Below are 21,601 nucleotides of genomic sequence, written 5' to 3' on the forward strand. Positions count from 1 at the left end.
AGAACGGTCTTTGACTCGGTTGTAAAGTGGCTTCCTGCAAGGCTCATGATGCCTTGAGACCCTTTAATTTGTGTGCGGCTTATCTCATCCTTTCCTTGTTCTCCTATTCTGCGGCCGATTCCTGTCTGCCTGGAGAGGGCGTGGGTGACACTGCATGAACCAAGCCCTGAGCTCTGACCACCGGACCGGTCACTGGCATAGCCACTCGGCTGCCCCGGTATCGTCTCCGTCATGCAATGCACCCGCTCGTTAGGGTCCAATCTGATTAATCTGGCGCGTTTGGTTAGCCAAATGTAGGCTGTGACAACAGATGTACATCGAGCCTCACGGGAATGCCTCGTAGAATCTAGCCTTCATTGAGGCTATCGATACCGACTGACAGGAAGATGCATGACTATCATCTCCACAGCTTCCTATACCAAAGCAAGGCATTGGATCAACCGATACAAGCCTTTCTGGCTCGGCTCATGAGGGCGCATGCACTGAAACGTGACTGCAGAGCCCCAGGCAGATCTGCTCTATACTATATTGATTTGGCAGCTGCGCTTATCGCATACTGAGCAACGCCTTTGTTCCGCACTCGTCTCGACCATCAGTGGTAGGAACCATTGATCTTGGGGGCCATCTGGATGAATCTTTTCGTTGCCTTCTTTGGGTTTGTGTAGGCTCATCTTGGATACCATCCTTGGCATTTGGGCGCAGCTTCAGCTGATAGCTCACCAAAAGCGACCCAGAAATACGCCATGGAGTTGGGTTTCATGTGAACCGTTTCCCCCACCTCATTCGACGCCTCTATCTCTTCTGCCTAGGCAGTAGTTGCTCGCTGGCTTTTATCCAGGATTACTTAGGCCGTCTCGTTTCTGCCGTCCAAGGCTTTATAACCACCGGGTCATCCAGTCAAAGTTGCCATACAATCTTTATGGTGTCTGCCAATGAGCCGTCATATCATTGGAGGCGGACGCTAATACTCCCTAATTCAAGGGAATGCCATAGCCTGAGACGGCTTTGATATCCTGTGGATGGAACCTGAACTATCATCCCATATCCGGGCTGCCGTATCATTGAAGAGATGCCATTTATTTGCCGTCTGAGGGGTTGTCCCATTCCAGACCCACCCTGAGCGGCCCTCAATCTCTACTTGCCACTGGCTTTGAACATGGGTATTCAAATGTAGTGGCTTGTGTTAGCTGGTGCATTATCCACCCCTTCTTGATAGATGAAGCCACCCGCTAACTAATGGACTCGACCGAGGAAATTCGAGGAAAACAGTTCGGTCATTTCCGATGATATTCAGAAGGCGAAAGATCCATCTATGGCTCGAGTCTCATTCTCTGAGCCGGAGGTCATCTGCGTGCTGAACACGAGTTTTCCTTGTCAGTTACACATATTGCGTATCTGTTGTGCAAAGGCTTGCGTCACGGCTCCGGGACATGTCGGCCCTATGTTCCCGCAATTGTGATAAACAGAGCCGAATATCCTTATTCGTGCTCTGAATAAGCGTACATCTGCCAATAGATGGAACATATCCTGTGGGACAACTGCAACTCAGCACAGCCTCGCTGATTGCGGGGTAGACCCAATATGGATGAGGGTCTGCTGCATTGAACCGCCATCTTCACAGTGACCAAGTACCGGAGTCTATGCGCTACTCATACCTGACCTCTTTCAGTAGCTGTAGAAAGAAGATTTCGGTCTTGCTCCAGCGCCATTCTATAGAACAAGGACGAAAAATCCCTTGAGAGCTGGCAGGGCCTTTCACTGAATACCTTGGCTTCTTCCATACCCTCTATACCTTCGCCAACCATTCTGCAGAGCGCAAGTTGCTCCCTTCAGAATATCAGTACAAATGAGCACGTGGGACAGGGTGGTTGTACAGGCAATATACCCACTGCGGCAATTACCGCCTTCCTGTATCGGAGGAACCTTGCCATGCTCATATTTACCAGATAATGCAGTCATGGTAAATGATTCTTGTATGCAGCTTCTGATCAATTGGTGAAAGCGTAAGAAGGTATTGTTCTTCATGAAAGAAAATTAGAAACACAGTTCAGCAGGAGCCTTGCAATGGTATGATCACTGGAAGGCACGCGATCTACCGGGCCGAGGTTTCTCCCGGCGAAGGCGGTCAGATGAAGCCGCCGAAAGTTCTGTTTCGATATCGGCGATTTTGTTTTTATTCAACCTCGCGACTCCATTCACTGCCTATCCCTGCTCTTTCATCCATTGTCACGGACTTTGACCTTCTAATCTCCCAATATGTTCCAGAGAACTTTCCTCAGACAGGCCCAGCGGTCTCTCCTGTCCGTCCGCCCAACCTCCACCACCACATCGGCTCTCCGTCGCACGTCACAGCTTCCCCAGGCCGTTCGTCCAATTGCCCGCCAGTCTGCCTACCGCTTCTACTCCACTGAGAACGGTGAGAAGAAGGCCGATGCTGCTGCTGAGGAGGCCGAGGACCCTGTCCGCAAGGAGCTCGAGGAGAAGAAGAAGGAGGCCCTCGATTTGAAGGTAAAACTCCCCAGCTCTTAATCGGAGCGCTCGCTCAAACAACCCTTTGCTCTGCTTTCTACTGTAATTGAAGGCGCCTCATGACCTTTTCTAACTCTTTCAATAGGACAAGTTGCTTCGTTCCAAGGCAGACTTCCTCAACCTGCAGGAGCGCACCAAGCGTGATATGGAGAACTCTCGTAACTTCGCCATCCAGCGCTTTGCTGGTGATCTTCTCGAGTCCATCGACAACTTCGACCGCGCTCTTCTTGCCGTGCCCAAGGACCAGCTTGATGCTCCCCGGACCGAAGCCAACAAGGACCTCTTGGAGCTCGTCTCCGGTCTGAAGATGACTCAGAACATTCTCCTGAACACCCTGAAGAAGCACGGTCTCGAGCGCTACGACCCCAGCGAGCCTACTGAGGAAGGCAAGACCCAGAAGTTCGACCCCAACCTTCACGAGGCCACCTTCATGGCCAAGGTCGAGGGCAAGGAGGACGGCGACATCATGTACACTCAGAGCACTGGTTTCCGCCTTAACGGCCGCGTTCTGCGGGTAAGTGCTTGCTTCTGACTTATTTGCGGAAACGTTATGCTAATATATATTTATAGGCTGCTAAGGTCGGTGTCGTCAAGAACAACTAGACCTTTCTCCAAATACGTTGACCCTTTCTCCTTTCTTGAATCCCTGTCTTATCTTCCTGTATAATATACCAAATATGTCTTCGCTATGATGGGGATCGACTTATGTTAATTCGACGGGGCTTAGAACAGCTGGGGCCGCCCCGGATCACTGTTGCTTTGTCTATGAACGCATGTGTATGATACACCTTTCCTGTGTGGTCTTTTGCTTCTGCTCTTCTGTTTCTTGGCGTTGCTTCTTAACTCTCTCCTCCCTACTCTGTATCATATCATTGGCTGGTGTCTTTCCTTTTCTTTCCTCATGAAAAGTGGTCTTGTGATGTTGGGATTGGCATTGACCCGGATATGGATGACGTTTGCATGGCATTGGATCATGTTGTTTTTCTTGCATCACCTCGGTTGTCTCGATGGCAATGTAGGGTGTTTTGATCTAGACGACTAATAGAAAGTCCACTGATCAATCGGCTGATGAGTTTAAAGCGTGCTTCGTAGTATCTACCGTAAGACATGAATTATCGGGTTGTCGATCATTTTGGTTTCTCCGGTGTATTGAGGACAAGAATGACAATGATGATTGTCCTCTATTGCAAGCAAGCAATTGTCTCTCCCGGTTGATGGAAAATAAGAAGTTATCATTGACCGTCGCATATTCTTCGGGGGCTCATTTTCCCGGCCCGATGCGTTTTGACGGCTCGGAGCTCTCCAGCGCCGCATCCAGCTGTGAATTGCACTCCGCACCACACAGCACTCAAAGATGCGTCTCTTTGCCACAGGGAGGGCCCTGCGCGCAAGTAGCGCCAGATGGGCAATTGCCTCAACCCGTCGCAGCATCCGCATCCCGCTTTCGCAATTCTCCGAGCCTTTGGCCGTGAAGCGGAGAGACTGGAGCTCTTCGGCCATCCGCCGGTCCAGCGACAACACAGATGCTGATCAAAAGCCCGCCACACGGCGCTCACCGAAACCCTTGACCATTGAAGGCCAGTCCTACCGAGCAGATGAATGGACAAACACCCCGAAAACGATTCTCTCCCACGTTGGACGTCGGCTATACCTCGATGAGAACCACCCGCTAGCAATTACACGCCAATTGATTGAGAGTCAGTTCCCCGGTCCAGCATTTGGAAACTATACCGAAAAGAACCCCGTGGTTTCGACTGCGCAGAATTTCGATGTTCTAGGCTTCCCCTTGGACCACCCCGGCCGGAGTCGGACGGACACTTACTACATCAACGATAAGACGGTTTTGAGAACACACACTAGTGCCCACCAACAGGCATACTTCCAGCAGATCAGTCGCAATGAGAGCACGCGGCCTGAGGAAGTTGGATATACTGTTGTCGCTGATGTGTACCGGAGGGATGCAATTGACCGCAGCCACTACCCGATTTTCCATCAGATGGAAGGTGCCATGCTCTGGAAGCGTCCGGATAACGAGCCCTTGAAGCATGCGAGCCAAACTGCCGCGAAGATCATGAAGGATGTCAATAAAATCCCGACTCATGATGTCGAGGTCGAGGACCCCAACCCTACCATTCATGCTGAGAGGAACCCACTGCAGGCTGAATACCACAGTGAGGAGGAAGTCGAGGCCATCGCCGCCCATCTCAAACGGTCACTCGAGCGCATGGTGATCAAGATATTTACTGAGGCCAGTAAAGCCGCCGCCGGGGCCGCCGAACAACCCGAGCCTTTGAAGGTCCGCTGGGTGGAGGCATACTTCCCCTTTACCAGTCCATCCTGGGAACTGGAAGTTTTCTGGCAGGGAGACTGGCTCGAGGTCCTCGGCTGCGGTGTTATCAAGCAGGAGCTGCTGAACAACTCGGACGTGCCGAGCCGCGTCGGATGGGCGTTTGGTATCGGTCTAGAGCGCATCGCCATGCTTCTCTTCAACATCCCGGATATTCGTCTGTTCTGGTCGCGTGATGAGCGATTCCTCTCCCAGTTCAGAGCGGGTGAGATCACCCGATTTGAGCCATTCTCCAAGCACCCTGCCTGCTACAAGGATGTGGCCTTCTGGCTCCCCTCCGCGTCCGTCAGCGGTGGCAGTGCTGCGGGCGGAGCTTCTCCTGTTCATGAAAATGACATCATGGAGATTGTCCGTGGTGAGGCAGGAGATCTGGTGGAGGATGTGTCACTCATTGACGAGTTCACTCACCCCAAGACACACCGGAAGAGCATGTGCTACCGCATTAACTACCGGAGCTTGGAGCGCACACTAACAAATGAAAAGACGAACAACCTACATAACAGGGTGCGCCAAAAGCTTGTGAACTTGCTGGGAGTCGAGCTCCGCTGATTGTAGCGGGTTCTACTGCCGATTGCTGTGATGTACTATATGCAGGACACTGCCGACCAGCCCTTTTGTACCATAACTGTGTATCCTCCCGCTAGGATAAATTACCTTTCTCCCTACGATGCCAGGATCCAAAACCAAGACCATCCTATGGATGATGCGTGATCATCTCACCCAGCGTAGCCGCTTCGTATCGTACCTTAATCTATTCGACCGCATGGGACATATGCAGCGTGACGTAGTGGCGAACCAAACAGGGTCTGATCGAATACTGCTGTCGAGGTCAGCCGACAGGCTAACAAAAAGCTACAACCAATTGATCTCCTTGTTCCCTATCAATCGGAGGCAATTGAAAGACCGACAGCAGCAGGATGCAATTACCTCGCGAGACAATCACGATGGAGTCGCCCCGCGGTTCTGGAGAAGGCTACTTGAAATACCCCCATTACCGAGCATTACCGCTCGGCCTCCGTCCGACCGCGGGAAACCGAGACACTGATTGGCCGAAGTGGTCCAGGATCGGTTAGCGCAGCCGAAAGGCAGGGCTTCGGAGACTTGATCTATGGCCGGCGCCGACCAGGATTACCAGCGTATTATTACTACCACTTACGTTCGTTCGCTCGTCAGACGAAGATTATTATTGTTCGGCTCATTAATTGCCTTCATTCTCTCTCCAACTTTCAATCTCCCTCTCTTCCCTCTCCCCTCCCCACTCTCTCTCTCCCCCCTCCCCGGGATCTTCCCTCCGCTGAAATGTCCACCATGGCAAGCGGTGCGAAGTTGGAGGCGTCGCATCCTCCGCAGCCTGCGGTTGTCCCAGCCCCTGCAAAAAAAGTTCATTATCCTTTCTGGTTTGGTGGTTCAGCATCATGCTTAGCGGCTGCCGTCACTCATCCTCTGGATCTTGGTAAGCTCTAAATTTAAAACTATGCTGGTCAGGAAACTAATGTTCCGCTGCAGTCAAGGTAAATTCGCCTCCCGGATCGATACACGAATCCCCTGATTTTCTCGCTTTCTCGGTCCTATACTCCGTTATCGCCAGACACTGATCGATGTACGCTTCAAAATCTACAGGTCCGTCTGCAAACCCGTGGGCCCGGTGCCCCCTCGACTATGATCGGCACCTTCGGACATGTGTTCAAGAATGACGGATTCCGGGGTCTATACAGCGGGGTACGTACCAATCGATATTCAGGCCAGTCCCATATCAGAGAGGGTCCATTTCAACTGACCAGCGAGTATAGTTGTCTGCCGCAATGTTGCGCCAGATCACCTACTCTACCACACGGTTCGGTATCTACGAGGAACTCAAAAACCACTTCACATCCCCGGACTCTCCTCCTGGCCTCCTAACCCTGATCGGCATTGCTTCTACCTCCGGCTTCATCGGCGGCATTGCCGGAAATCCCGCCGACGTCATGAACGTGCGCATGCAATCCGACGCCGCCCTTCCCCCGGCCCAGCGCCGCAACTACCGCAATGCGCTGCACGGTCTGGCGACCATGTCCCGCACCGAGGGTCTCGCCAGCTTATTCCGTGGAGTCTGGCCGAACTCGACCCGTGCCGTTCTCATGACCACTTCCCAATTGGCCACCTACGACTCCTTCAAGCGCCTGTGCATCGAAAACCTCGGCATGTCCGATAACATGGGAACGCACTTCACGGCCTCCTTCATGGCCGGCTTCGTCGCTACCACTGTCTGCAGTCCTGTGGACGTCATCAAGACCCGCGTCATGAGCGCCTCCCCCGCTGAGGGCCGCGGCCAGAGCATCCTGGGCTTGCTACGCGATATTACCCGCAAGGAGGGTCTTGCCTGGGCCTTCCGCGGCTGGGTTCCCAGTTTCATTCGCTTGGGTCCCCATACCATCGCTACTTTCATCTTCCTCGAAGAACACAAGAAGCTTTACCGCCTGTTCAAGGGTATTCCCGAGACCGGCAAGCACTAAGACATAGATGGTTGTATTCGTGCTTTGTTTTTGCCCGTTTTCTTGTTCAACACATATATCTGTGATATCCGTTCCGATTTTCTCGTTCACGGCATAGACGGTTTTCTTCTTTTCGCTTTCTTTCTTTCTTTCTCTCTCTGATCTCCTTTTTTATTTGGCGAAGCATTACCGGGAGGACAAAAGTCTTGTTTCTTTCTTTTCTGTGATCATACTTCTGTACATAATCCATAGACTACTTTTTTTTTCTGCTTTTATCTCTTGGGCTGGCTTGCGCGACTTCTGTCCTCCAGTTTCTGTGTCTATCTGTCTGTGTTTTGATCCCGTTGGAACAGCACTACATACCCTTCCTTCCTTTTTATCCCATTTCTCTCGTGGCTACACATGTGGTTCTCACTACCAGTTCTCGGCTCGAGAACATCCCTCTGCGATATGTTTGATTAGATTAGATCTTTATAGAGAATGCGCTTGGATGGTTCCCTATGCTTGATCTATCGATGTACCTATTTTTCTATCTTTTCAGTTAGAGACGGAAAGGGCTTAGATAGAGTAGACAGAGTGAATGCTATTTAACTCTCTTATTGTTGTCGGAGTTGGGTCATTCTAATGGAGGTGAGTTGTTGGATATGCATTTGGATATGCATGGGATTTGATTGGTTGGTTAGTTGGTAGATTAGAGCTTGCTGGGTAGATGAATGAGATAAGCAGATCGTAAGCAATCTCTAGTAGGTTGTTAGATAGCTGATCATACGATCTCTACTATCTTAGTGGTGTCTACCGCGTACCCGGAGTACTTTGGTTGTAGCCTATTTGCCCGGGGTAGATGATGTACCTGGTACCTGGCTGGGTAGTATTTGCTACTTAGGGTAGGTATTGTCTGTCTAGGTAAATATCCGGTGGGAGTTTTATCCGGTCGGTTCGGGTCGGTATATACCGGGTTAAAGGAACAAATCATATTCAATATGATGGGTTGGGTTATATGGGATGATATACTGTGTGGTAGGCATCTACAGAACTACAGTGATAGACATTCGCACATCCATTCCAACTACGCGAGTCTATATACACCCATCTCTCCCAGTTGGCGTGTCTGGGGGTCCGGATCTAACATTTCTCGCTGGATCAACTAAGGGTAGAGTACATGTTGATAGACACGGAAAACACTTGAAATTTCAATCAACTGTGATAAAAAGCGGTTACGCATCTACCGGTCCAGGCGAGCGGGGAAGTTGCCGGCCTCTGTGGATGGTGTTAGTTCTGGTGCGTATGGTTTGGAGCTTGGGTTGGATATCACGGAGGGTGTGATATATGATAGGATAGTAAGGAATTGGATTACGTACCACGCTGGGTGTCCCATCTGTCGGTCCAGGCCTTGGGGCAGAGAGAGCGGAAGGCGTGGTAGAACTGTTTTACCGGTGGTTAGGGTGGGTTGTTTGGCATTGTACATCGAGGACATGGCGGTTAGTTACCTGACGGCATGGGCGGAAGTCCTCGCCCTTGGCGGTGACACACTTGTGGTAGTCGACGTAGTTCTGCCAGCAGTGCTTGGTCCTGTGGGGAGAAGGTCAGTTCGGGATGCAGAGCTGGGGCCGAGTCTGGAGGTGAAAATCACGTACTGGTTCTGCTGGGGGAAACGAGCGTCATAGCCTATCCATCACGTCAAGTGTTAGCGCACGAAAATCTCGACCGCGACGGTGGTGATAGCGACGCGGATGCTTAAATTCCTATATTAGACGTACCAGCTGTAATATAGTTAGCAATTGACTTCATTTGCAGCACGAATTGACCCCATTGGGAGCCGAAGGTAAAGCTCACCTGTCACGAACTTGAAGGGCTTGGTCTCGACGGGCTCATCGGGATCGGCTTCAGGAATGGCACCCATTGTGAAGATATAAAGAGTAGTAAACTCGTGAAGGAAACTTGGGGGGAATTGGGGGGGGATGGGCGGAGGGGGAGGGGGGAGCAGAGATCTGGAGAAAGAGAGGAGGTTCTGCGGCCGGTGGAGTGGAATGACCCGTGAAGCAGTGAAGCCGGAAGTTCGAGTGACCGCCTCAGGCCTAGCGAGCCACTCATGCGCCAAGGTTTCCTAAACACACCCGACTGCCTTACCTAAGTCCCCCCTCGGCCCATTGGTTCAACCTCCCCTTCCAGCAAGCTCAGACTTCCGTCACCACTTCCGATCTTGCCATCCCACACCCACCTCTGGTCTCTTGCACCACCACCCTCCCCAAGCTCTTCGCCATGTTCCCGACTCGTGTTCTGCGCATGCAGGCCTCCCGGCCCTTCGCTTTTCCTGCTCCTGTGAGTTGTCTCGGTCCCCGTGTCGGCGTGGCACAAGGGAAAAATTACGCTAGCGAGTTGGCATGATGGCTGACCGATTTACAGAAGGAAAACCACAGCGGTATGGGGTTCCCCCTCGGTTGCGCAATTGGCAGATGCGTGCAGGATTGATCGTTGTGTTGGGGGTGGGAATTGGACTAACGCCTGGCTTCTAGCCCACACTATCTCTCAGCGTCTGCGCACTCTGAAGAGAATCCCTCCGGAGTTGATCCCTCTCGGTACGTCGCGGTTAAGAACCCCTTGCCATTGGAAGACGGCTAGGCTAACTAGTGTTTCTTGAATGATATAGGTCTGGTCCTTGGGTATGTTCTTTTCCCGATATCCTATGGGTTCTAGATGACATGTCTGGAAGATCAGCCCAGTCTCCTCCTACCCCTCCCACTCCCGCAGTCCTCTCTGCCTTTCGCTGACGCAGTTCCATCGCAGTGTCGCCGTCGGTGCTGCCATCTACTCCAGCTCCAAGAAGCTCATGACCGACAAGACCCTCCGTCTCTACCGCAACAACCCCGAGGAGCGTGACCACTAAGAATGTACCATCACATTTGATTCCAATTGCAATGAGGCGATTCTCTGGTTGATTTTGTCGGCGATCTGTATCATTCACGGGATAGTTGGACCCTGTCGCGCAGCGGCAGAGAAGAATGGAATGCTCGAAATTTCTCAGGCTCGGGGTTGGAGCGCGTGTAAATAGTACGGCTTTAAACGAAGGGTTCTGATGAAGTAATATCGCAATATTACTGTCGCCGCCTTCTCTGCTTCTTTCCCTGGCGCGAGTTGCATCGTGATAGTGCTCATTCCGGCTTGGGTCCGGCCACGTCCAGCTCCTCCAGTCCCTGCATGGGGTCTTGACGTTCGTTCCCGTCTGCCTGGGCCTCGTCGGCGGCCAATTTGTCTTCCTCGTCGACAGCATATTTGGCCAGGTAGCCCTCCTGTAATTCCGTAGGTAATTAGCAATTGACGTGTAACAAAGGTGACTGCACTGCGCACCTGTTCCCAGATAGCTGTCTTGCTGCCGAGTCCTTCGTTGCTATCCTTCTGTGGCTTCGCAGCAGCAACCTTGATCGTCCGACCGTATAATTCGCTCCCATCCATGTTGTCGATTGCCTCTCTCGCATCCTCGGGCAGGTCAAACTCCACATAGCCGAACCCGCGGTGGAGCTCGTTCGAGTTGGGGAGATCGGGCTTGGGGAGGGTGATATCGACGACTTCACCAAAGGGAACGAATGCTTCGGCCAGCGTCTGCATCGTCACGGCCTGGTCCAGGCCCCCCACATAGACGGTGCATTTCAAACGAGCCTTTTCGCTCATGGTCCCGGGTAGCGATGGGAAAGGAGACGAGGATGGAAGACGTCACTGAGGGGAGAGGGGAAAGCGACTCCGGCGTTTGGCTAGACTTTCTGGGACGGAGCAACCTGATATCACGTGGTGCCCCGGGCGGTGTTTTGGCGAAGGCCCAAAGCGGTTTAGGGGCCCAGCAGCCCCCCCGAGCGCCTCCAGGAGGACACTTGGTTGATTGCAGTGACGCCCTCGATCGCATACTTGGCAACTTACCGTACATGCACCCCTCGGTTCTTCTGCACTAGAGAGGGGAGGTCTTCTTGGGTCGTTTCTCTGCTCGTGTTTTTGGTTGCCCTGCTCCCGGTGTTGCTCTTCGTCCTCCTTTCTATGACCATTGGTGCCAGACCCTCCTAATCTGAGTCTGGTCCTCTCCTAATCTATACCCTTCCTTTTTCCCGCCGCTCCTTTCATCTCACCATGGTGCGTCTGAGGGAGATTCCCCGGACGGCCACCTTCGCCTGGTCCCCCGGCGCTGCCTCGCCTCTGATCGCCACTGGTACCCGGGCCGGTGCTGTTGACGTCGACTTCTCCAATCAGACATGCCTGGAGCTCTGGGATCTGGCCCTGAGCCGCCACGAGGCCGGCGGCGAGCTACAGCCGGTAGCTAAGATTGATACCGATTCCGGGTAAATACCTCTTGCCTCCCTCCATCTTCCGCCGTGTAAGGAGAGCCGAATGGGCTGACTGTATTACTCCGATAGCTTCAATGACTTAGCATGGACCGAATCCGAAGATAACTCGCGGGGTGTCATCGCCGGTGCACTCGAGAACGGCTCGTTGGATCTGTGGGATGCCGACAAGTTGCTTGATGGATCCAGGTGAGTTGACCGGTGTGCTATGTGCAGCTGCCGGACAATTGGCTGACGTTCGGCAAGTGAGGCTGTGATATCGAGGACGTCGAAACATTCAGGGGCTATCAAAGCTCTCCAATTCAACCCCAAACACTCGAACTTGCTAGCAACCGGTGGTGCAAAGGGCGAGGTAGGCTACATAGGTCAGAGGACCTTGGACACTGTATGCTCACTTTCGGACAGCTCTACATCTCGGATCTGAACAATATTGCGAACCCATACCGCCTCGGAGGCACGGCTGCCCGCGCGGATGATATCGAGTGCTTGGATTGGAACAAGAAGGTTGCACACATCCTGGTCACTGGTAGCAGTGCGGGCTTTGTTACTGTGTGGGATGTCAAGACGAAGAAGGAGAGCTTGACTCTTAACAACATGGGCCGGAAAGCGGTTAGCGCTGTGGCCTGGGACCCGGAGAAGGTGAGGCGCTCATGAACATCACTCAGGACAATTGTTCCGAGCTGACGCAGTATAGCCTACGAAACTTGTCACCGCGACACCCCTAGAGTCCGATCCTCTGATCTGCGTCTGGGATCTCCGCAACTCACATGCCCCCGAGAGGACCCTCCGCGGCCATGAATCCGGCGTACTGTCGCTCTCCTGGTGTGCCCAGGACCCCGACTTACTCCTCTCCTCCGGAAAAGACAATCGCACGATGTGCTGGAACCCGCAAACCGGACATGCCTATGGCGAATTCCCCGTCGTTACCAACTGGACCTTCCAGACCCGCTGGAACCCGCATAACCCCAACTTCTTCGCCACCGCCTCGTTCGATGGGAAGATCTCCATTCAGACAATCCAGAACACCAGCACCGAATCTGCGCAAGCCATCGCTGACCAGAATCAGGCTCTGGATGGCGAGGACTTCTTTGCCAAGGCCCAGACTCAGCCCCAGGTCTCGAGTTTTTCGTTGCCGAAGCCCCCTAAGTGGCTCGAAAGACCATGCAGCGCCACCTTCGGTTTCGGAGGCAGAGTGGTCTCGGTTAACCTGATTGAGAAGGGACAGCGCGCATCGAAAATCAAGATCAGCCCGTTTGAGGTTGATGAGGCTGTCGGAAAGTCGACTGAGACCTTCGAAAGCGCACTCAAGGAGGGTGATCTGCGCAGCATCTGCGAAAGCAGAGCCGCTAACGCAGCCAGCGATGAAGAGAAGGCGGACTGGAAGGTTATTGAAGCCTTGATCTCCAACAACCCCCGCAAGGGTCTTGTTGAGTACCTCGGATTCGCCGACCAAGCGGATGAGGCTGCCGACAGCTTGGCTAAGCTCGGGCTGGATAAGGACGACGAAGTCAACGGAGAGGCGGCGAAGGAATCCCGCGGGTCGGGAGCCAAGAAGCACAGGCGCCTGCAATCTATGTTTGATGCCAATCCGGAGGCTGACAACTTCTTGTCCGACCTCGCTGCCTCTAAGGGAGCCAAGACCAACAACCCCTTCCATATCTTCAACGGCTCGGAGACCGAGGCTGACACGGGTATCACCCGGGCGTTGCTCGTCGGTGACTTCGAGAAGGCCCTTGAGGTCGCCCTCAAGGAAGATCGCCTGTCCGATGCGTTCATGATTGCCATTTGCGGCGGTCCCAAATGCATTGAGAAGGCTCAAGAGCATTATTTCCAGAAGCAGACCAACAGCCCCAACTATGTGCGCCTGCTGGCTTCCATTGTCGGGAAAAACCTCTGGGACGTCGTCTATAACGCTGATCTGTCCAACTGGAAGGAGGTCATGGCAGCTCTTTGCACCTTCGCTGATGAGAAGGAGTTTGCTGACCTCTGCGAGGCTCTTGGTGACCGCCTGGAGGAGGAACTCCGCAACACCGAGGAGAAGGGTCTACGCAAAGATGCTTCGTTCTGCTTCTTGGCCGGTTCCAAGCTCGAGAAGGTTGTTGCGATCTGGATCGAGGAGCTCCGTGAAAACGAGCACAAGGCCATTGAGGATGCCGCGGATGACACCGCTTTCTCCATCCATGTCCGTGCTCTGCAAGGGCTCATCGAGAAGGTGACGATCTTCCGTCAGGTTACCAAGTTCCAAGACACGGAACGCACCAAGGAATCGGACTGGAAGCTCAGCACCCTGTACGACAAGTACATTGAGTATGCTGATGTCGTTGCCACCCACGGTCGTCTTCAAGTTGCGCAGAAGTACCTCGACCTTGTTCCGGAGAAGCACCCCGAAGCTGAGATCGCACGGAACCGTATCAAGCTGGCTACGAGACAGGCCACCGTGCCCCAGAGGACCCAGCCTGCCGTTGCCGCGACCAGGGCGGCAGCTATCAACAAGCCTCTCCCACAGCCCAATGCATTCCAGCCCCCGAGAGCTTACTCACCTGTTACTCCAGCTGCTGTTGCGAAGCCTTACACTCCGGCCGCTGCTGCCACCAACCCTTACGCTCCTCCCACTGCCGCTGCCAGCCCTTACGCTCCCCCAACTGCTGCTGCCAACCCCTACGCTCCTCCAACGGCTGCTGCCAATCCTTATGCTCCTCCTACCGCCGCCGCGCCGGTGCAGCCTACGAACCCATATGCACCCCCAGCTGGCGGTAGCAGCTACACTCCTGCAGGATACCAGCCACCACAGGCACCTGCTTACGGTGCTCAGCCCCTAGGCGGCGCCGTGCCACCACCTCCACGCGCGGGGTCCAACCAGTCTCCTGCTCCCACCATTACCACGTACACCACTGCCACAAACCTGCCCGCATGGAACGACTTGCCAGAAGGCTTCGCCAAAGCTCCCACGCCACGCCGGTCTACCCCTGCCGCTACCGCTGGTGCTGTTGCGTCGCCGTTCCCCAACCAGTCCCCCACTATCGCCCAAGGCCCTCCCCCGGTTGGTCAGCGGGCACCTTCAGTCCCCCCTCCGCCAAAGGGCACTGCTCCTCCGCCACGGATCACCTCGCCGCCGGCAGTCCAGCCGGCTTCGGCTTCGATGCCTCCTCCGCCGGCCAACCCTTACGCTTCCTTGCCTCAATCTCCTCCCACGGCCTCCACCATGGGCGTGCCAGCGTCCATCCCTCGCGGTCCCTCTCCTTACAACGCACCGCCTACCATGCCGCCACCGTCCAACCGGTATGCTCCTAGCCCAGCAGCTCAGGCTGCAAGCCCGCAACTGCAGACGCGGGCGGTTGTCCCACCACCCCCGCAGGCGGCTGCTTCTCCGTATGCCCCTCAGCCTCCGGCCGTGAGTCAGTATGTCCCGGGAACTCCCCGCCGCACGTGCAGCCCCTGCAGCATGCCCCGCCACCTCAGGCCGCCCCCGGCTCTCGGCCAAGCACGGCATCCTCGCAGAGAAAGCCTGCTGCCCCTGCCGCGCCCAAGTACCGTGAGTGAACCCTATACGCTACTTCTACAATGCCTTTAGTTCTGACCCCTTGAAGCTCCGGGCGACCGTTCCCACATCCCGGCAGACGCAATGCCTGTGTATGAGATCCTCTCCGCAGACATGCAGCGCGTGAAGTCCCGTGCCCCATCTTCCTTCAAGGCCCAGGTCGATGATGCCGAACGGCGGCTGAGCATCTTGTTCGACCACCTCAACAACGAGGACTTGCTCAAGCCCAATACTGTTGCGGATATGGCGGAGCTGGCTCGCGCCATCCAGGCGCGCGACTACGATACTGCCCGGACTATCCACGTCGACATCATGACCAACAGGTTAGACGAGTGCGGCAACTGGATGGTAAGCACCCCGTGACTTCTTTTTCACAATATATACTAACACAATCCCTCAATAGGTTGGTGTGAAGCGTCTTATCAGCATGAGCCGGGCCACCCCATGAGAAACTCAAAAGTAAGAGGCTACGTCTGGAAGAAAAGACAACGATTATGAGTTGTATGTAAAGGAAAGAAGAGTCCTCTTATTGCTTCACTGTACTGCTCCTCATCATTCCACGGTCCATTCATCCCATCGCCCTTTCCCCCCGGTTACGTGATATGCTCCGGTCATTCCGGGTTTGCTTTCGAATTGTCCTTCATATGTCAATTTTATAACTATGTCTTTCTGTTGTCGTTGGGTCTTGAACGTGTCGTAGCACCTGTGGTAGACTTTCCTATGCCTGTTGAAAATATTTCTTCCCATTTGTGGGTTACTCTTGTAGGAGAACTCCACTACTATCAAAGCACTTAAGTTACTATATACTCTAGGCATGAACCTTTCCGTAAATATACCATCTATTAGTTTTGTTCGTGATGTAATCATGTTTTCGATCAGTAAGTCGTACTATCCAAATGTATGATGGTATTCGATGTCTTTTTCGAGGATCTGTCTAAGACTCAATCAGGAATATATACTTTTTCTGGTGGGTAGTAGGTACTGCCCAGTGGGCCATAAATATTTATGGTGGTGCCTGTTTTGTCTTTATCATTCATTGCAGGATCATGGGGAAGGTACGTGATACCATGAATGCATTAAGGTCATTCTATACTGGTACTAAACTTCATGAAAGGGTGACACGGGTACAGAGTACAGACTGTCGAGGTATATGTAAATCGTCTTGGAGGTCTGTCTTTACCTCCCCGCTACGCCTCCGACCCTTCCTCCACGACCAGTGGGGAAATTCCTAGCGCTCAGTAATGCACCCTTCACGCCTCTTATCTCTGCCCGGAAGCTCGCGATTGCATCCTCCTCGCCCTTCCCCACTCCTGTTGCCATACCATTGCCCGAATCCATCCCGGGAGTGCTGTACATCCCGTACCCAGAAAGCGGGCTGAATCCGGGCTTGCTGTAGATCAAGCCGTCCAGGTAATGGTGCAATTCATTGAGGCGTGTGCGCATCGTGTTATCCAGGGTGCTGGATTCTTTCTCCGTGTCGGAGAATTCGCGGAGGTGGGAATTGATCACCTCTAGGCGTCTGATGTGAGTGTTTACTGTTGCAACAGGTTCTGCTGGGGCTGTTGCATCTTTGGCTGTGGAGGTGGAGTAGGTTGGGGCGAAGTCGGAGGATGCTGTCTGTGTGGCGACGTCGCGGTGGAAGAGCTCCGTTGGGTCAGAGGTGATGGACTCGCTGTCAGAGTCGCTGTCTTTCTCGGGCTTCTGGGATGTGTCGAGACTGGCTGGAATGACAGAAACGTTTTGCTCCAGCTTCTCGTTAAGCTTCTTGAGGTTCGTTGACGCGGTTTCGGCTAGCTCCTCCCGGGCGGTTGTGAGGTTCGCTAGCATGGGCTTCACGAGATATTCGCTCGCGCCGTAGAATGTTGCGCCAAGACCCGCGGCACCATAGAGGGTGTAGAGGATGCTGCGGAGGGTAACAAGTGGGGGTGGTTTGGTGCGGGTGGAGAGGAATTCGGGGTAGGTGATTATGGGGGGAATGTCGCGGGTGTTGTTGGTTTTGCTTGTGGGTGCTGGAGGTGGCGCAGATGTGCTAGATTGAGGAGAAGGAGTAGATTGGGACGAAGAAGCTGCGGCATTGCTTGTTGGGGGTTCTGAATCGGTGCTGGTGGAAGCAGTGGTCTCTGCGGAAGTAGTCTTCTCTTCCTCGGGGGTATCGCTCGGTTCGGGGGTGGGTGATATGGCTAGGAGGGTATTGATCTCGTCCTCTCGGAGACCCTTGGACTGCAAGAAGGTCACTTTGCGATCGGTGGGAGCGTCACGGATGGAGTCATCCTCGAGGAACTTGGCTGCTTGCTCAATGAGCGCTGATCGGGAGGTCTCATCGGAGGTCGGCGACGAGGTGGAGGTGGTGTCATTGTTGGAGGCATTGTTAGGCTGCTGCCATTGAGGGATCGAGGATGATTTGGGCTTCGAATCTGCCATGGCGTGTAAAATGGAGTACGATTAGGGGATGTAGAGGAATGGGAGGGAGAGAGTAGCTTGAGGGAGGAGATAACCATGTGAGGGAAGATAGTCAAGAGGCGGAGAGAGGCACGGAGAGTTGCCCGACCTCGGCTGTATGGCTGTCAGGCTGTATGTATGGGCGCGGTACGGGTAGTCTATACCTGGTACTTGTTCCGGTGTAGGTTTGAGGTGAGTTTGACCAGGGAGGTTTATTGAAATGGCACTGAAACACCTCAAGCCAATAGATCAATCGGTTGTTGGATAAAGCTACACAATGGAGATAAGGTGGCTGTCTGGCTGATCGTGTGCTACTTATCTAGTAACTAGGCTACTCCGTACGGCGATGCTACCTAGTACTGCTGCTAGCCTCTCCACTCGAAATATATTGTCCGATCTATGGCGACAGTACTACTAGTCGGACTAGGATCTAGTCCGGGTTGACGAGATCCTACCACTGCAGAGGGAAACGGCAGCACAAGTCAAGAGACAAAGAGCCATATTGTACTTCGAACTGGTGTGAAACACGGATCAGGACCAATTGGACTCGATGAGGGCATTACTGTGATGGTGGATGGAGAGGATTGGGAGAATTGGGAGGAAGACAGAAGGACGGCCAAGGATACCGACCGCCTGGCAGAACATCATCACGGGGCCGGCGAGGCAATCCCCAGGCTTGGTCCGTTCGTTCTTCCTGCTCATTATTACGCCGAATTGATCGCGCCGGTTCATTCTGTCTTCTGTCCTGGTCGCTTCATCAGGTACCGACACGATACGTGCACATACGTGTACCCTCAGCCAGTCTGTCTCAGCCCAGGTCTTACTGGCGTTGCATTTGAACGACCTCCGACCAACTAGATCACCACTACTGCTACGTGAGTTGCCCTCGTATTGACTGGACCATCTCTGCCTCCCTCTCTTTCTCCTCCCTTGTCGGCGACAGAACTGCGGATGATGTTTTTATTTCTGTTGCGCCGCACCCCCTTTTTCTTCTTTCCTAGTATCGGCGCACCATCGGGAAACCCCTGCTGGACCAGTCCAGGGAATAATCCCCTAGGTCGGTCCGGGTTGCGCGAGATACGGCAGGGCCGTTGGATTCACCGCACCTCTGATTTACCCATCGCCCTGGACGTCTGGGGTCAGAATGCTCCCATTGGCCCCAGCCGGGTGTCCAAGTCGCGGGGGGATGTCCAAGTGGCGTCTGTCAGAGATGTGATAGGGGTGGATGTCCTGTGCCTTTCCGGAGTGCATGGCTCATCCTGAACACTGGCCCACGTAGTCGTTATTAGCGGTGGATGATGGTAATCTGGCGCTGCTTCTGCCCATCCATCCCTCTTGACCTCCAGATGCGCTCATTCACTCCCCTCATCACCTCCCCTCCCTCCCCTCCTCCCCCAATCCCGCTTCCATCAGGTCCTCCGGCCGCCCTCTAGTTTCGCTTCCCATCACCACCTCTGCTATTTAGCCTCCAACTCTCCCACCTGCCTTTGTTTGCTTTTTCCCCAGCTCTCAATCTGGCATTCCCCTTTGTCTGCCTGTCGCACCATGCGCTTCTATTAAACTGCTCTCTTTGATTAATTTGAATTTCCGTTGGCGTGACTTTTATCTCCCTTCTGCCACTGCCATCTTTGTCGCGGGGAAATCCATCACGATGTCCTTACGTCGCTCTCTACGGTCCCGCCCTGGGCGGGATGATCAGCCGAGCATGGAGGCTAACACGAGCACCAGGCCCACGAGACTCACCCGAGCTGCGACATCGTCCCCAGCAGTGACGGTTGTTCGCGTTGCATCCGATCTCAGCGGGGACTCTAAGAAGTCAATCCGCCTGACCGTAAAGATGCCATCAAGCAAACTTCGTGAAGTTACCGGTGGTAGCACTCGGAGTGGTGCGTCAACCAGACGTTCGGTCAACGTCTTCACGGAAAACCCCATTGTGACGGGGCCTCGCACTAGCAGGCCCAAAAAAAAGCTTGTGGAAGTCGACACAAGCGATGAAGATGACCTGGAAGACCAGGAGGAAGATGAGGTGGACGATGAAGATGCACCCGGTGAAGATGACGATGACGTAGATGCTGATGGAGATCTGGACATGGACGATGTGCCCCCGCAGCCACCAGTCTCCAAACGCCAAGCGAAAGCAGCTGCAGCTGCAGCACCGGCGGGGAGGGCAGTCAAGAGTGTAGAGGCGAAAGAGATGGAGTTGGACAACGACGATGAGGACGACGACGATGACGATGAGGAGCTCTCGGAGCTGGATTCGGACGCCGAAGGCGAGCCAGACGACCAGGACGAAAGTATACTGGCCAACGGCGGTGCAGAGGACCTGGACGAAGAAGAGGAAGAGGAAGAAGAAGAGCTGGACAGCGATGACGATACCCCGACCGCCGATCTGAGCCGAATGACCAAACGGCAAAGGGGTACTTTGGGTAACGACTTTCTGCAACTACCCATGGGTGAGTCTCCATGTACTGCATGGTCGTTAGAAACATAGATCTGATTGAAAGCAGAACCCCAGGTTAAGAAGCACCTAACGGCAGAGGAGCGTGCCATGCGTCGCGCCGAGATGGCTCGTCGGAGAAAGAATCTAAGTGAAAAGCGGAACGAGGAGGAGAAGGTGCGTGCACTTCAACTGCAGCCAGAAGAATTTGGATGCCTTTGTTTCCGCCCTGATGCTGACATTGAAATCACAGCTGGATACCATAAACAGACTTCTTCGGAAGCAGGCGCCGAAGCGACGAGGGCGCATTCCAGCGGCCGAGGCTGCCGAGGCAGCTTCTGCAGAGCAGGAGATCCAGGAGTATGAGAAAGCGGACCCGACGATGGTGAGATGGGTAAGTGGCCGCAACGGCAGCAGGGTGGGCGTGCCAGAGGAGTGGCTCGGTATACCTGCAGGACGAGTCTTTGGTGGCAATGGCTCTGGCAAGCTCGTGCAAGAGGTTTAGCTAGCTAGCATGGAAAGACGGGCGCATTTGGAGCTGGGCGTTTGGGAACACGGTTCCTAGGGAGGGCATAGGCTTCTGTGTAACTTGATAACGGATGTACATTTTCAATTCATTCAATGATTTCCAACAAGTCTCGAGGGAAAGGAGTTAGCCAGTCACATCCTGTAGTTGACAGTGAATTATCATGAACTGTTTGGCCTATATGTGCTGTGAAGGCTCATAGTAGTACAAATACAGTCGAGCTGTAACCCATACTATATAATCTGGGCGAATTTCGAATCCCTTAGCCTACCCCAAACCAGCATTCTCCAGCCACCACAGGCTGTCACCAATGTGACCAGCGGGGCCCTCTACCTATACTTCTATGATATCATGGCACGACGTTTCGCATTCCGTACGATACTGAATTTCTGGGTAGATAGGTTCCTTCTCGTATCACTGCAGAGTATCACCGACCAGCGGCGTCGCGGTGAACGCAGATCAAACCGTGTTATTTAGCTGCAATCTATATCTGCTCATTTCGAAGGACTATGTTCCGCTAAGCTATGCTGCCGGTTTGCTTGAATCGCCATTTGAACTGGGTGCGGATGGCTGGGCGATTTTTTGATCTGGCGACTGCTGAGTTCTATTGGCGATTCAATTCGATCAGCACAGGGATTGATGTGCAAAGAAAGCCAACTTGATAGGGTGAGCATACTGGGGTCCATTCCCCTTCTCAGATTGTAGATCTCTCAACGCAGGCTGGAAGCTATAGTATCCTGCAAACCAGACGAGCATGACGATTAGCAAGCTGATGGCGTCACATGCGTGGGCATTGGAATCCATTGCACCTACCAGTCCAGACACCCATGCCAATGGCCATAAGCGCGGGAACCCAATTCCGACTCATGATGCAGGTTCACTAGGGGTGGTTTGGAATTCAATGCCGGAAGTCGAGCTGGCAAAGGTGCGGCGTGGAGTGAAGTGCTGGCCAAGCCCCGGCCGGGCCGCCGAGCAATCGCCAAAACTGC

General features: G+C 53.7%; 10 protein-coding genes across 10 annotated transcripts; 6 read left to right on the forward strand and 4 right to left on the reverse strand.

Annotated features, from left to right (window-relative positions):
* Nucleotides 1-2,141: 2,141 nt before the first annotated feature.
* grpE (mitochondrial nucleotide exchange factor MGE1) lies at nt 2,142-3,212 on the forward strand. Its single transcript, XM_025607388.1, has 3 exons — nt 2,142-2,508; nt 2,615-3,043; nt 3,100-3,212. Exons 1-3 carry the CDS (start codon nt 2,257-2,259, stop codon nt 3,130-3,132), a joined length of 714 nt encoding a protein of 237 aa, XP_025468474.1. The 5' UTR covers nt 2,142-2,256; the 3' UTR covers nt 3,133-3,212.
* A 645-nt stretch (nt 3,213-3,857) lies between these two features.
* Nucleotides 3,858-5,567, forward strand: BO94DRAFT_534343 (phenylalanine--tRNA ligase). The gene has a single exon (XM_025611523.1). It carries the CDS (start codon nt 3,884-3,886, stop codon nt 5,423-5,425), a length of 1,542 nt encoding a protein of 513 aa, XP_025468475.1. The 5' UTR covers nt 3,858-3,883; the 3' UTR covers nt 5,426-5,567.
* Nucleotides 5,568-6,175: 608 nt separating this feature from the next.
* On the forward strand, nt 6,176-7,368 carry BO94DRAFT_463894 (putative mitochondrial dicarboxylate carrier; the record flags this gene model as incomplete). Its single annotated transcript, XM_025608044.1, has 3 exons — nt 6,176-6,329; nt 6,465-6,595; nt 6,667-7,368. The coding sequence occupies 3 exons, from the start codon at nt 6,176-6,178 to the stop codon at nt 7,366-7,368; spliced, it is 987 nt and encodes a 328-aa protein (XP_025468476.1).
* A 1,015-nt stretch (nt 7,369-8,383) lies between these two features.
* BO94DRAFT_515031 (cytochrome c oxidase subunit VIb) lies at nt 8,384-9,252 on the reverse strand. The gene is made up of 5 exons (XM_025609903.1): nt 9,178-9,252; nt 8,982-9,012; nt 8,835-8,916; nt 8,706-8,769; nt 8,384-8,604 (listed from the first exon to the last, which is right to left on the reverse strand). The coding sequence occupies exons 1-5, from the start codon at nt 9,245-9,247 to the stop codon at nt 8,570-8,572; spliced, it is 282 nt and encodes a 93-aa protein (XP_025468477.1). The 5' UTR covers nt 9,248-9,252; the 3' UTR covers nt 8,384-8,569.
* Nucleotides 9,253-9,545: 293 nt separating this feature from the next.
* BO94DRAFT_623557 (uncharacterized protein) lies at nt 9,546-10,602 on the forward strand. The gene is made up of 5 exons (XM_025617157.1): nt 9,546-9,666; nt 9,751-9,766; nt 9,861-9,923; nt 9,995-10,007; nt 10,132-10,602. The coding sequence occupies exons 1-5, from the start codon at nt 9,607-9,609 to the stop codon at nt 10,229-10,231; spliced, it is 252 nt and encodes an 83-aa protein (XP_025468478.1). The 5' UTR covers nt 9,546-9,606; the 3' UTR covers nt 10,232-10,602.
* Nucleotides 10,000-11,077, reverse strand: BO94DRAFT_534346 (RNA-binding protein). Its single transcript, XM_025611524.1, has 2 exons — nt 10,693-11,077; nt 10,000-10,634 (listed from the first exon to the last, which is right to left on the reverse strand). Exons 1-2 carry the CDS (start codon nt 11,011-11,013, stop codon nt 10,497-10,499), a joined length of 459 nt encoding a protein of 152 aa, XP_025468479.1. The 5' UTR covers nt 11,014-11,077; the 3' UTR covers nt 10,000-10,496.
* Nucleotides 11,078-11,235: 158 nt separating this feature from the next.
* sec31 (putative protein transport protein (SEC31)) lies at nt 11,236-16,030 on the forward strand. The gene is made up of 8 exons (XM_025615024.1): nt 11,236-11,669; nt 11,745-11,861; nt 11,919-12,024; nt 12,078-12,311; nt 12,367-15,063; nt 15,105-15,204; nt 15,260-15,558; nt 15,614-16,030. Exons 1-8 carry the CDS (start codon nt 11,461-11,463, stop codon nt 15,656-15,658), a joined length of 3,807 nt encoding a protein of 1,268 aa, XP_025468480.1. The 5' UTR covers nt 11,236-11,460; the 3' UTR covers nt 15,659-16,030.
* A 255-nt stretch (nt 16,031-16,285) lies between these two features.
* BO94DRAFT_534348 (peroxisomal membrane protein PEX14) lies at nt 16,286-17,698 on the reverse strand. Its single transcript, XM_025611525.1, has one exon. The coding sequence runs from the start codon at nt 17,629-17,631 to the stop codon at nt 16,387-16,389; it is 1,245 nt and encodes a 414-aa protein (XP_025468481.1). The 5' UTR covers nt 17,632-17,698; the 3' UTR covers nt 16,286-16,386.
* A 1,602-nt stretch (nt 17,699-19,300) lies between these two features.
* Nucleotides 19,301-20,591, forward strand: BO94DRAFT_584818 (PAPA-1-like domain-containing protein; the record flags this gene model as incomplete). The annotated part of the gene is made up of 3 exons (XM_025615656.1): nt 19,301-20,102; nt 20,157-20,263; nt 20,340-20,591. 3 exons carry the CDS (start codon nt 19,301-19,303, stop codon nt 20,589-20,591), a joined length of 1,161 nt encoding a protein of 386 aa, XP_025468482.1.
* Nucleotides 20,592-20,753: 162 nt separating this feature from the next.
* On the reverse strand, nt 20,754-21,545 carry BO94DRAFT_534351 (uncharacterized protein). Its single transcript, XM_025611526.1, has 3 exons — nt 21,426-21,545; nt 21,289-21,349; nt 20,754-21,216 (listed from the first exon to the last, which is right to left on the reverse strand). Exons 1-3 carry the CDS (start codon nt 21,478-21,480, stop codon nt 21,135-21,137), a joined length of 198 nt encoding a protein of 65 aa, XP_025468483.1. The 5' UTR covers nt 21,481-21,545; the 3' UTR covers nt 20,754-21,134.
* Between the last annotated feature and the right edge of the window lie 56 nt (nt 21,546-21,601).

The sequence above is a fragment of the Aspergillus sclerotioniger genome (genome assembly GCF_003184525.1).
Source record: "Aspergillus sclerotioniger CBS 115572 chromosome Unknown BO94scaffold_11, whole genome shotgun sequence".
NCBI classification, from domain to species: Eukaryota; Fungi; Ascomycota; class Eurotiomycetes; order Eurotiales; family Aspergillaceae; genus Aspergillus; species Aspergillus sclerotioniger.

What these genes read in the sequence shown, in the direction of transcription:
- grpE (XM_025607388.1), top strand. Translation starts at nt 2,257, where the DNA reads ATGTTCCAGAGAACTTTCCTCAGACAGGCCCAGCGGTCTCTCCTGTCC. An exon ending in AGGAGGCCCTCGATTTGAAG is followed by an intron (nt 2,509 to 2,614) that starts GTAAAACTCCCC and finishes CTCTTTCAATAG; the next exon opens with GACAAGTTGCTTCGTTCCAA. An exon ending in TTAACGGCCGCGTTCTGCGG is followed by an intron (nt 3,044 to 3,099) that starts GTAAGTGCTTGC and finishes ATATATTTATAG; the next exon opens with GCTGCTAAGGTCGGTGTCGT.
- BO94DRAFT_534343 (XM_025611523.1), top strand. Translation starts at nt 3,884, where the DNA reads ATGCGTCTCTTTGCCACAGGGAGGGCCCTGCGCGCAAGTAGCGCCAGA.
- BO94DRAFT_515031 (XM_025609903.1), bottom strand. Translation starts at nt 9,247, where the DNA reads ATGGGTGCCATTCCTGAAGCCGATCCCGATGAGCCCGTCGAGACCAAG. An exon ending in CGTTTCCCCCAGCAGAACCA is followed by an intron (nt 8,917 to 8,981) that starts GTACGTGATTTT and finishes TTCTCCCCACAG; the next exon opens with GACCAAGCACTGCTGGCAGA. An exon ending in ACTTCCGCCCATGCCGTCAG is followed by an intron (nt 8,770 to 8,834) that starts GTAACTAACCGC and finishes CCGGTAAAACAG; the next exon opens with TTCTACCACGCCTTCCGCTC.
- BO94DRAFT_623557 (XM_025617157.1), top strand. Translation starts at nt 9,607, where the DNA reads ATGTTCCCGACTCGTGTTCTGCGCATGCAGGCCTCCCGGCCCTTCGCT.
- BO94DRAFT_534346 (XM_025611524.1), bottom strand. Translation starts at nt 11,013, where the DNA reads ATGAGCGAAAAGGCTCGTTTGAAATGCACCGTCTATGTGGGGGGCCTG. An exon ending in AGACAGCTATCTGGGAACAG is followed by an intron (nt 10,635 to 10,692) that starts GTGCGCAGTGCA and finishes ACGGAATTACAG; the next exon opens with GAGGGCTACCTGGCCAAATA.
- sec31 (XM_025615024.1), top strand. Translation starts at nt 11,461, where the DNA reads ATGGTGCGTCTGAGGGAGATTCCCCGGACGGCCACCTTCGCCTGGTCC. An exon ending in AAGATTGATACCGATTCCGG is followed by an intron (nt 11,670 to 11,744) that starts GTAAATACCTCT and finishes TTACTCCGATAG; the next exon opens with CTTCAATGACTTAGCATGGA. An exon ending in CCGGTGGTGCAAAGGGCGAG is followed by an intron (nt 12,025 to 12,077) that starts GTAGGCTACATA and finishes ACTTTCGGACAG; the next exon opens with CTCTACATCTCGGATCTGAA.
- BO94DRAFT_534348 (XM_025611525.1), bottom strand. Translation starts at nt 17,631, where the DNA reads ATGGCAGATTCGAAGCCCAAATCATCCTCGATCCCTCAATGGCAGCAG.
- BO94DRAFT_534351 (XM_025611526.1), bottom strand. Translation starts at nt 21,480, where the DNA reads ATGAGTCGGAATTGGGTTCCCGCGCTTATGGCCATTGGCATGGGTGTC. An exon ending in TGGCATGGGTGTCTGGACTG is followed by an intron (nt 21,350 to 21,425) that starts GTAGGTGCAATG and finishes TCTGGTTTGCAG; the next exon opens with GATACTATAGCTTCCAGCCT. An exon ending in GAGAAGGGGAATGGACCCCA is followed by an intron (nt 21,217 to 21,288) that starts GTATGCTCACCC and finishes AATCGCCAATAG; the next exon opens with AACTCAGCAGTCGCCAGATC.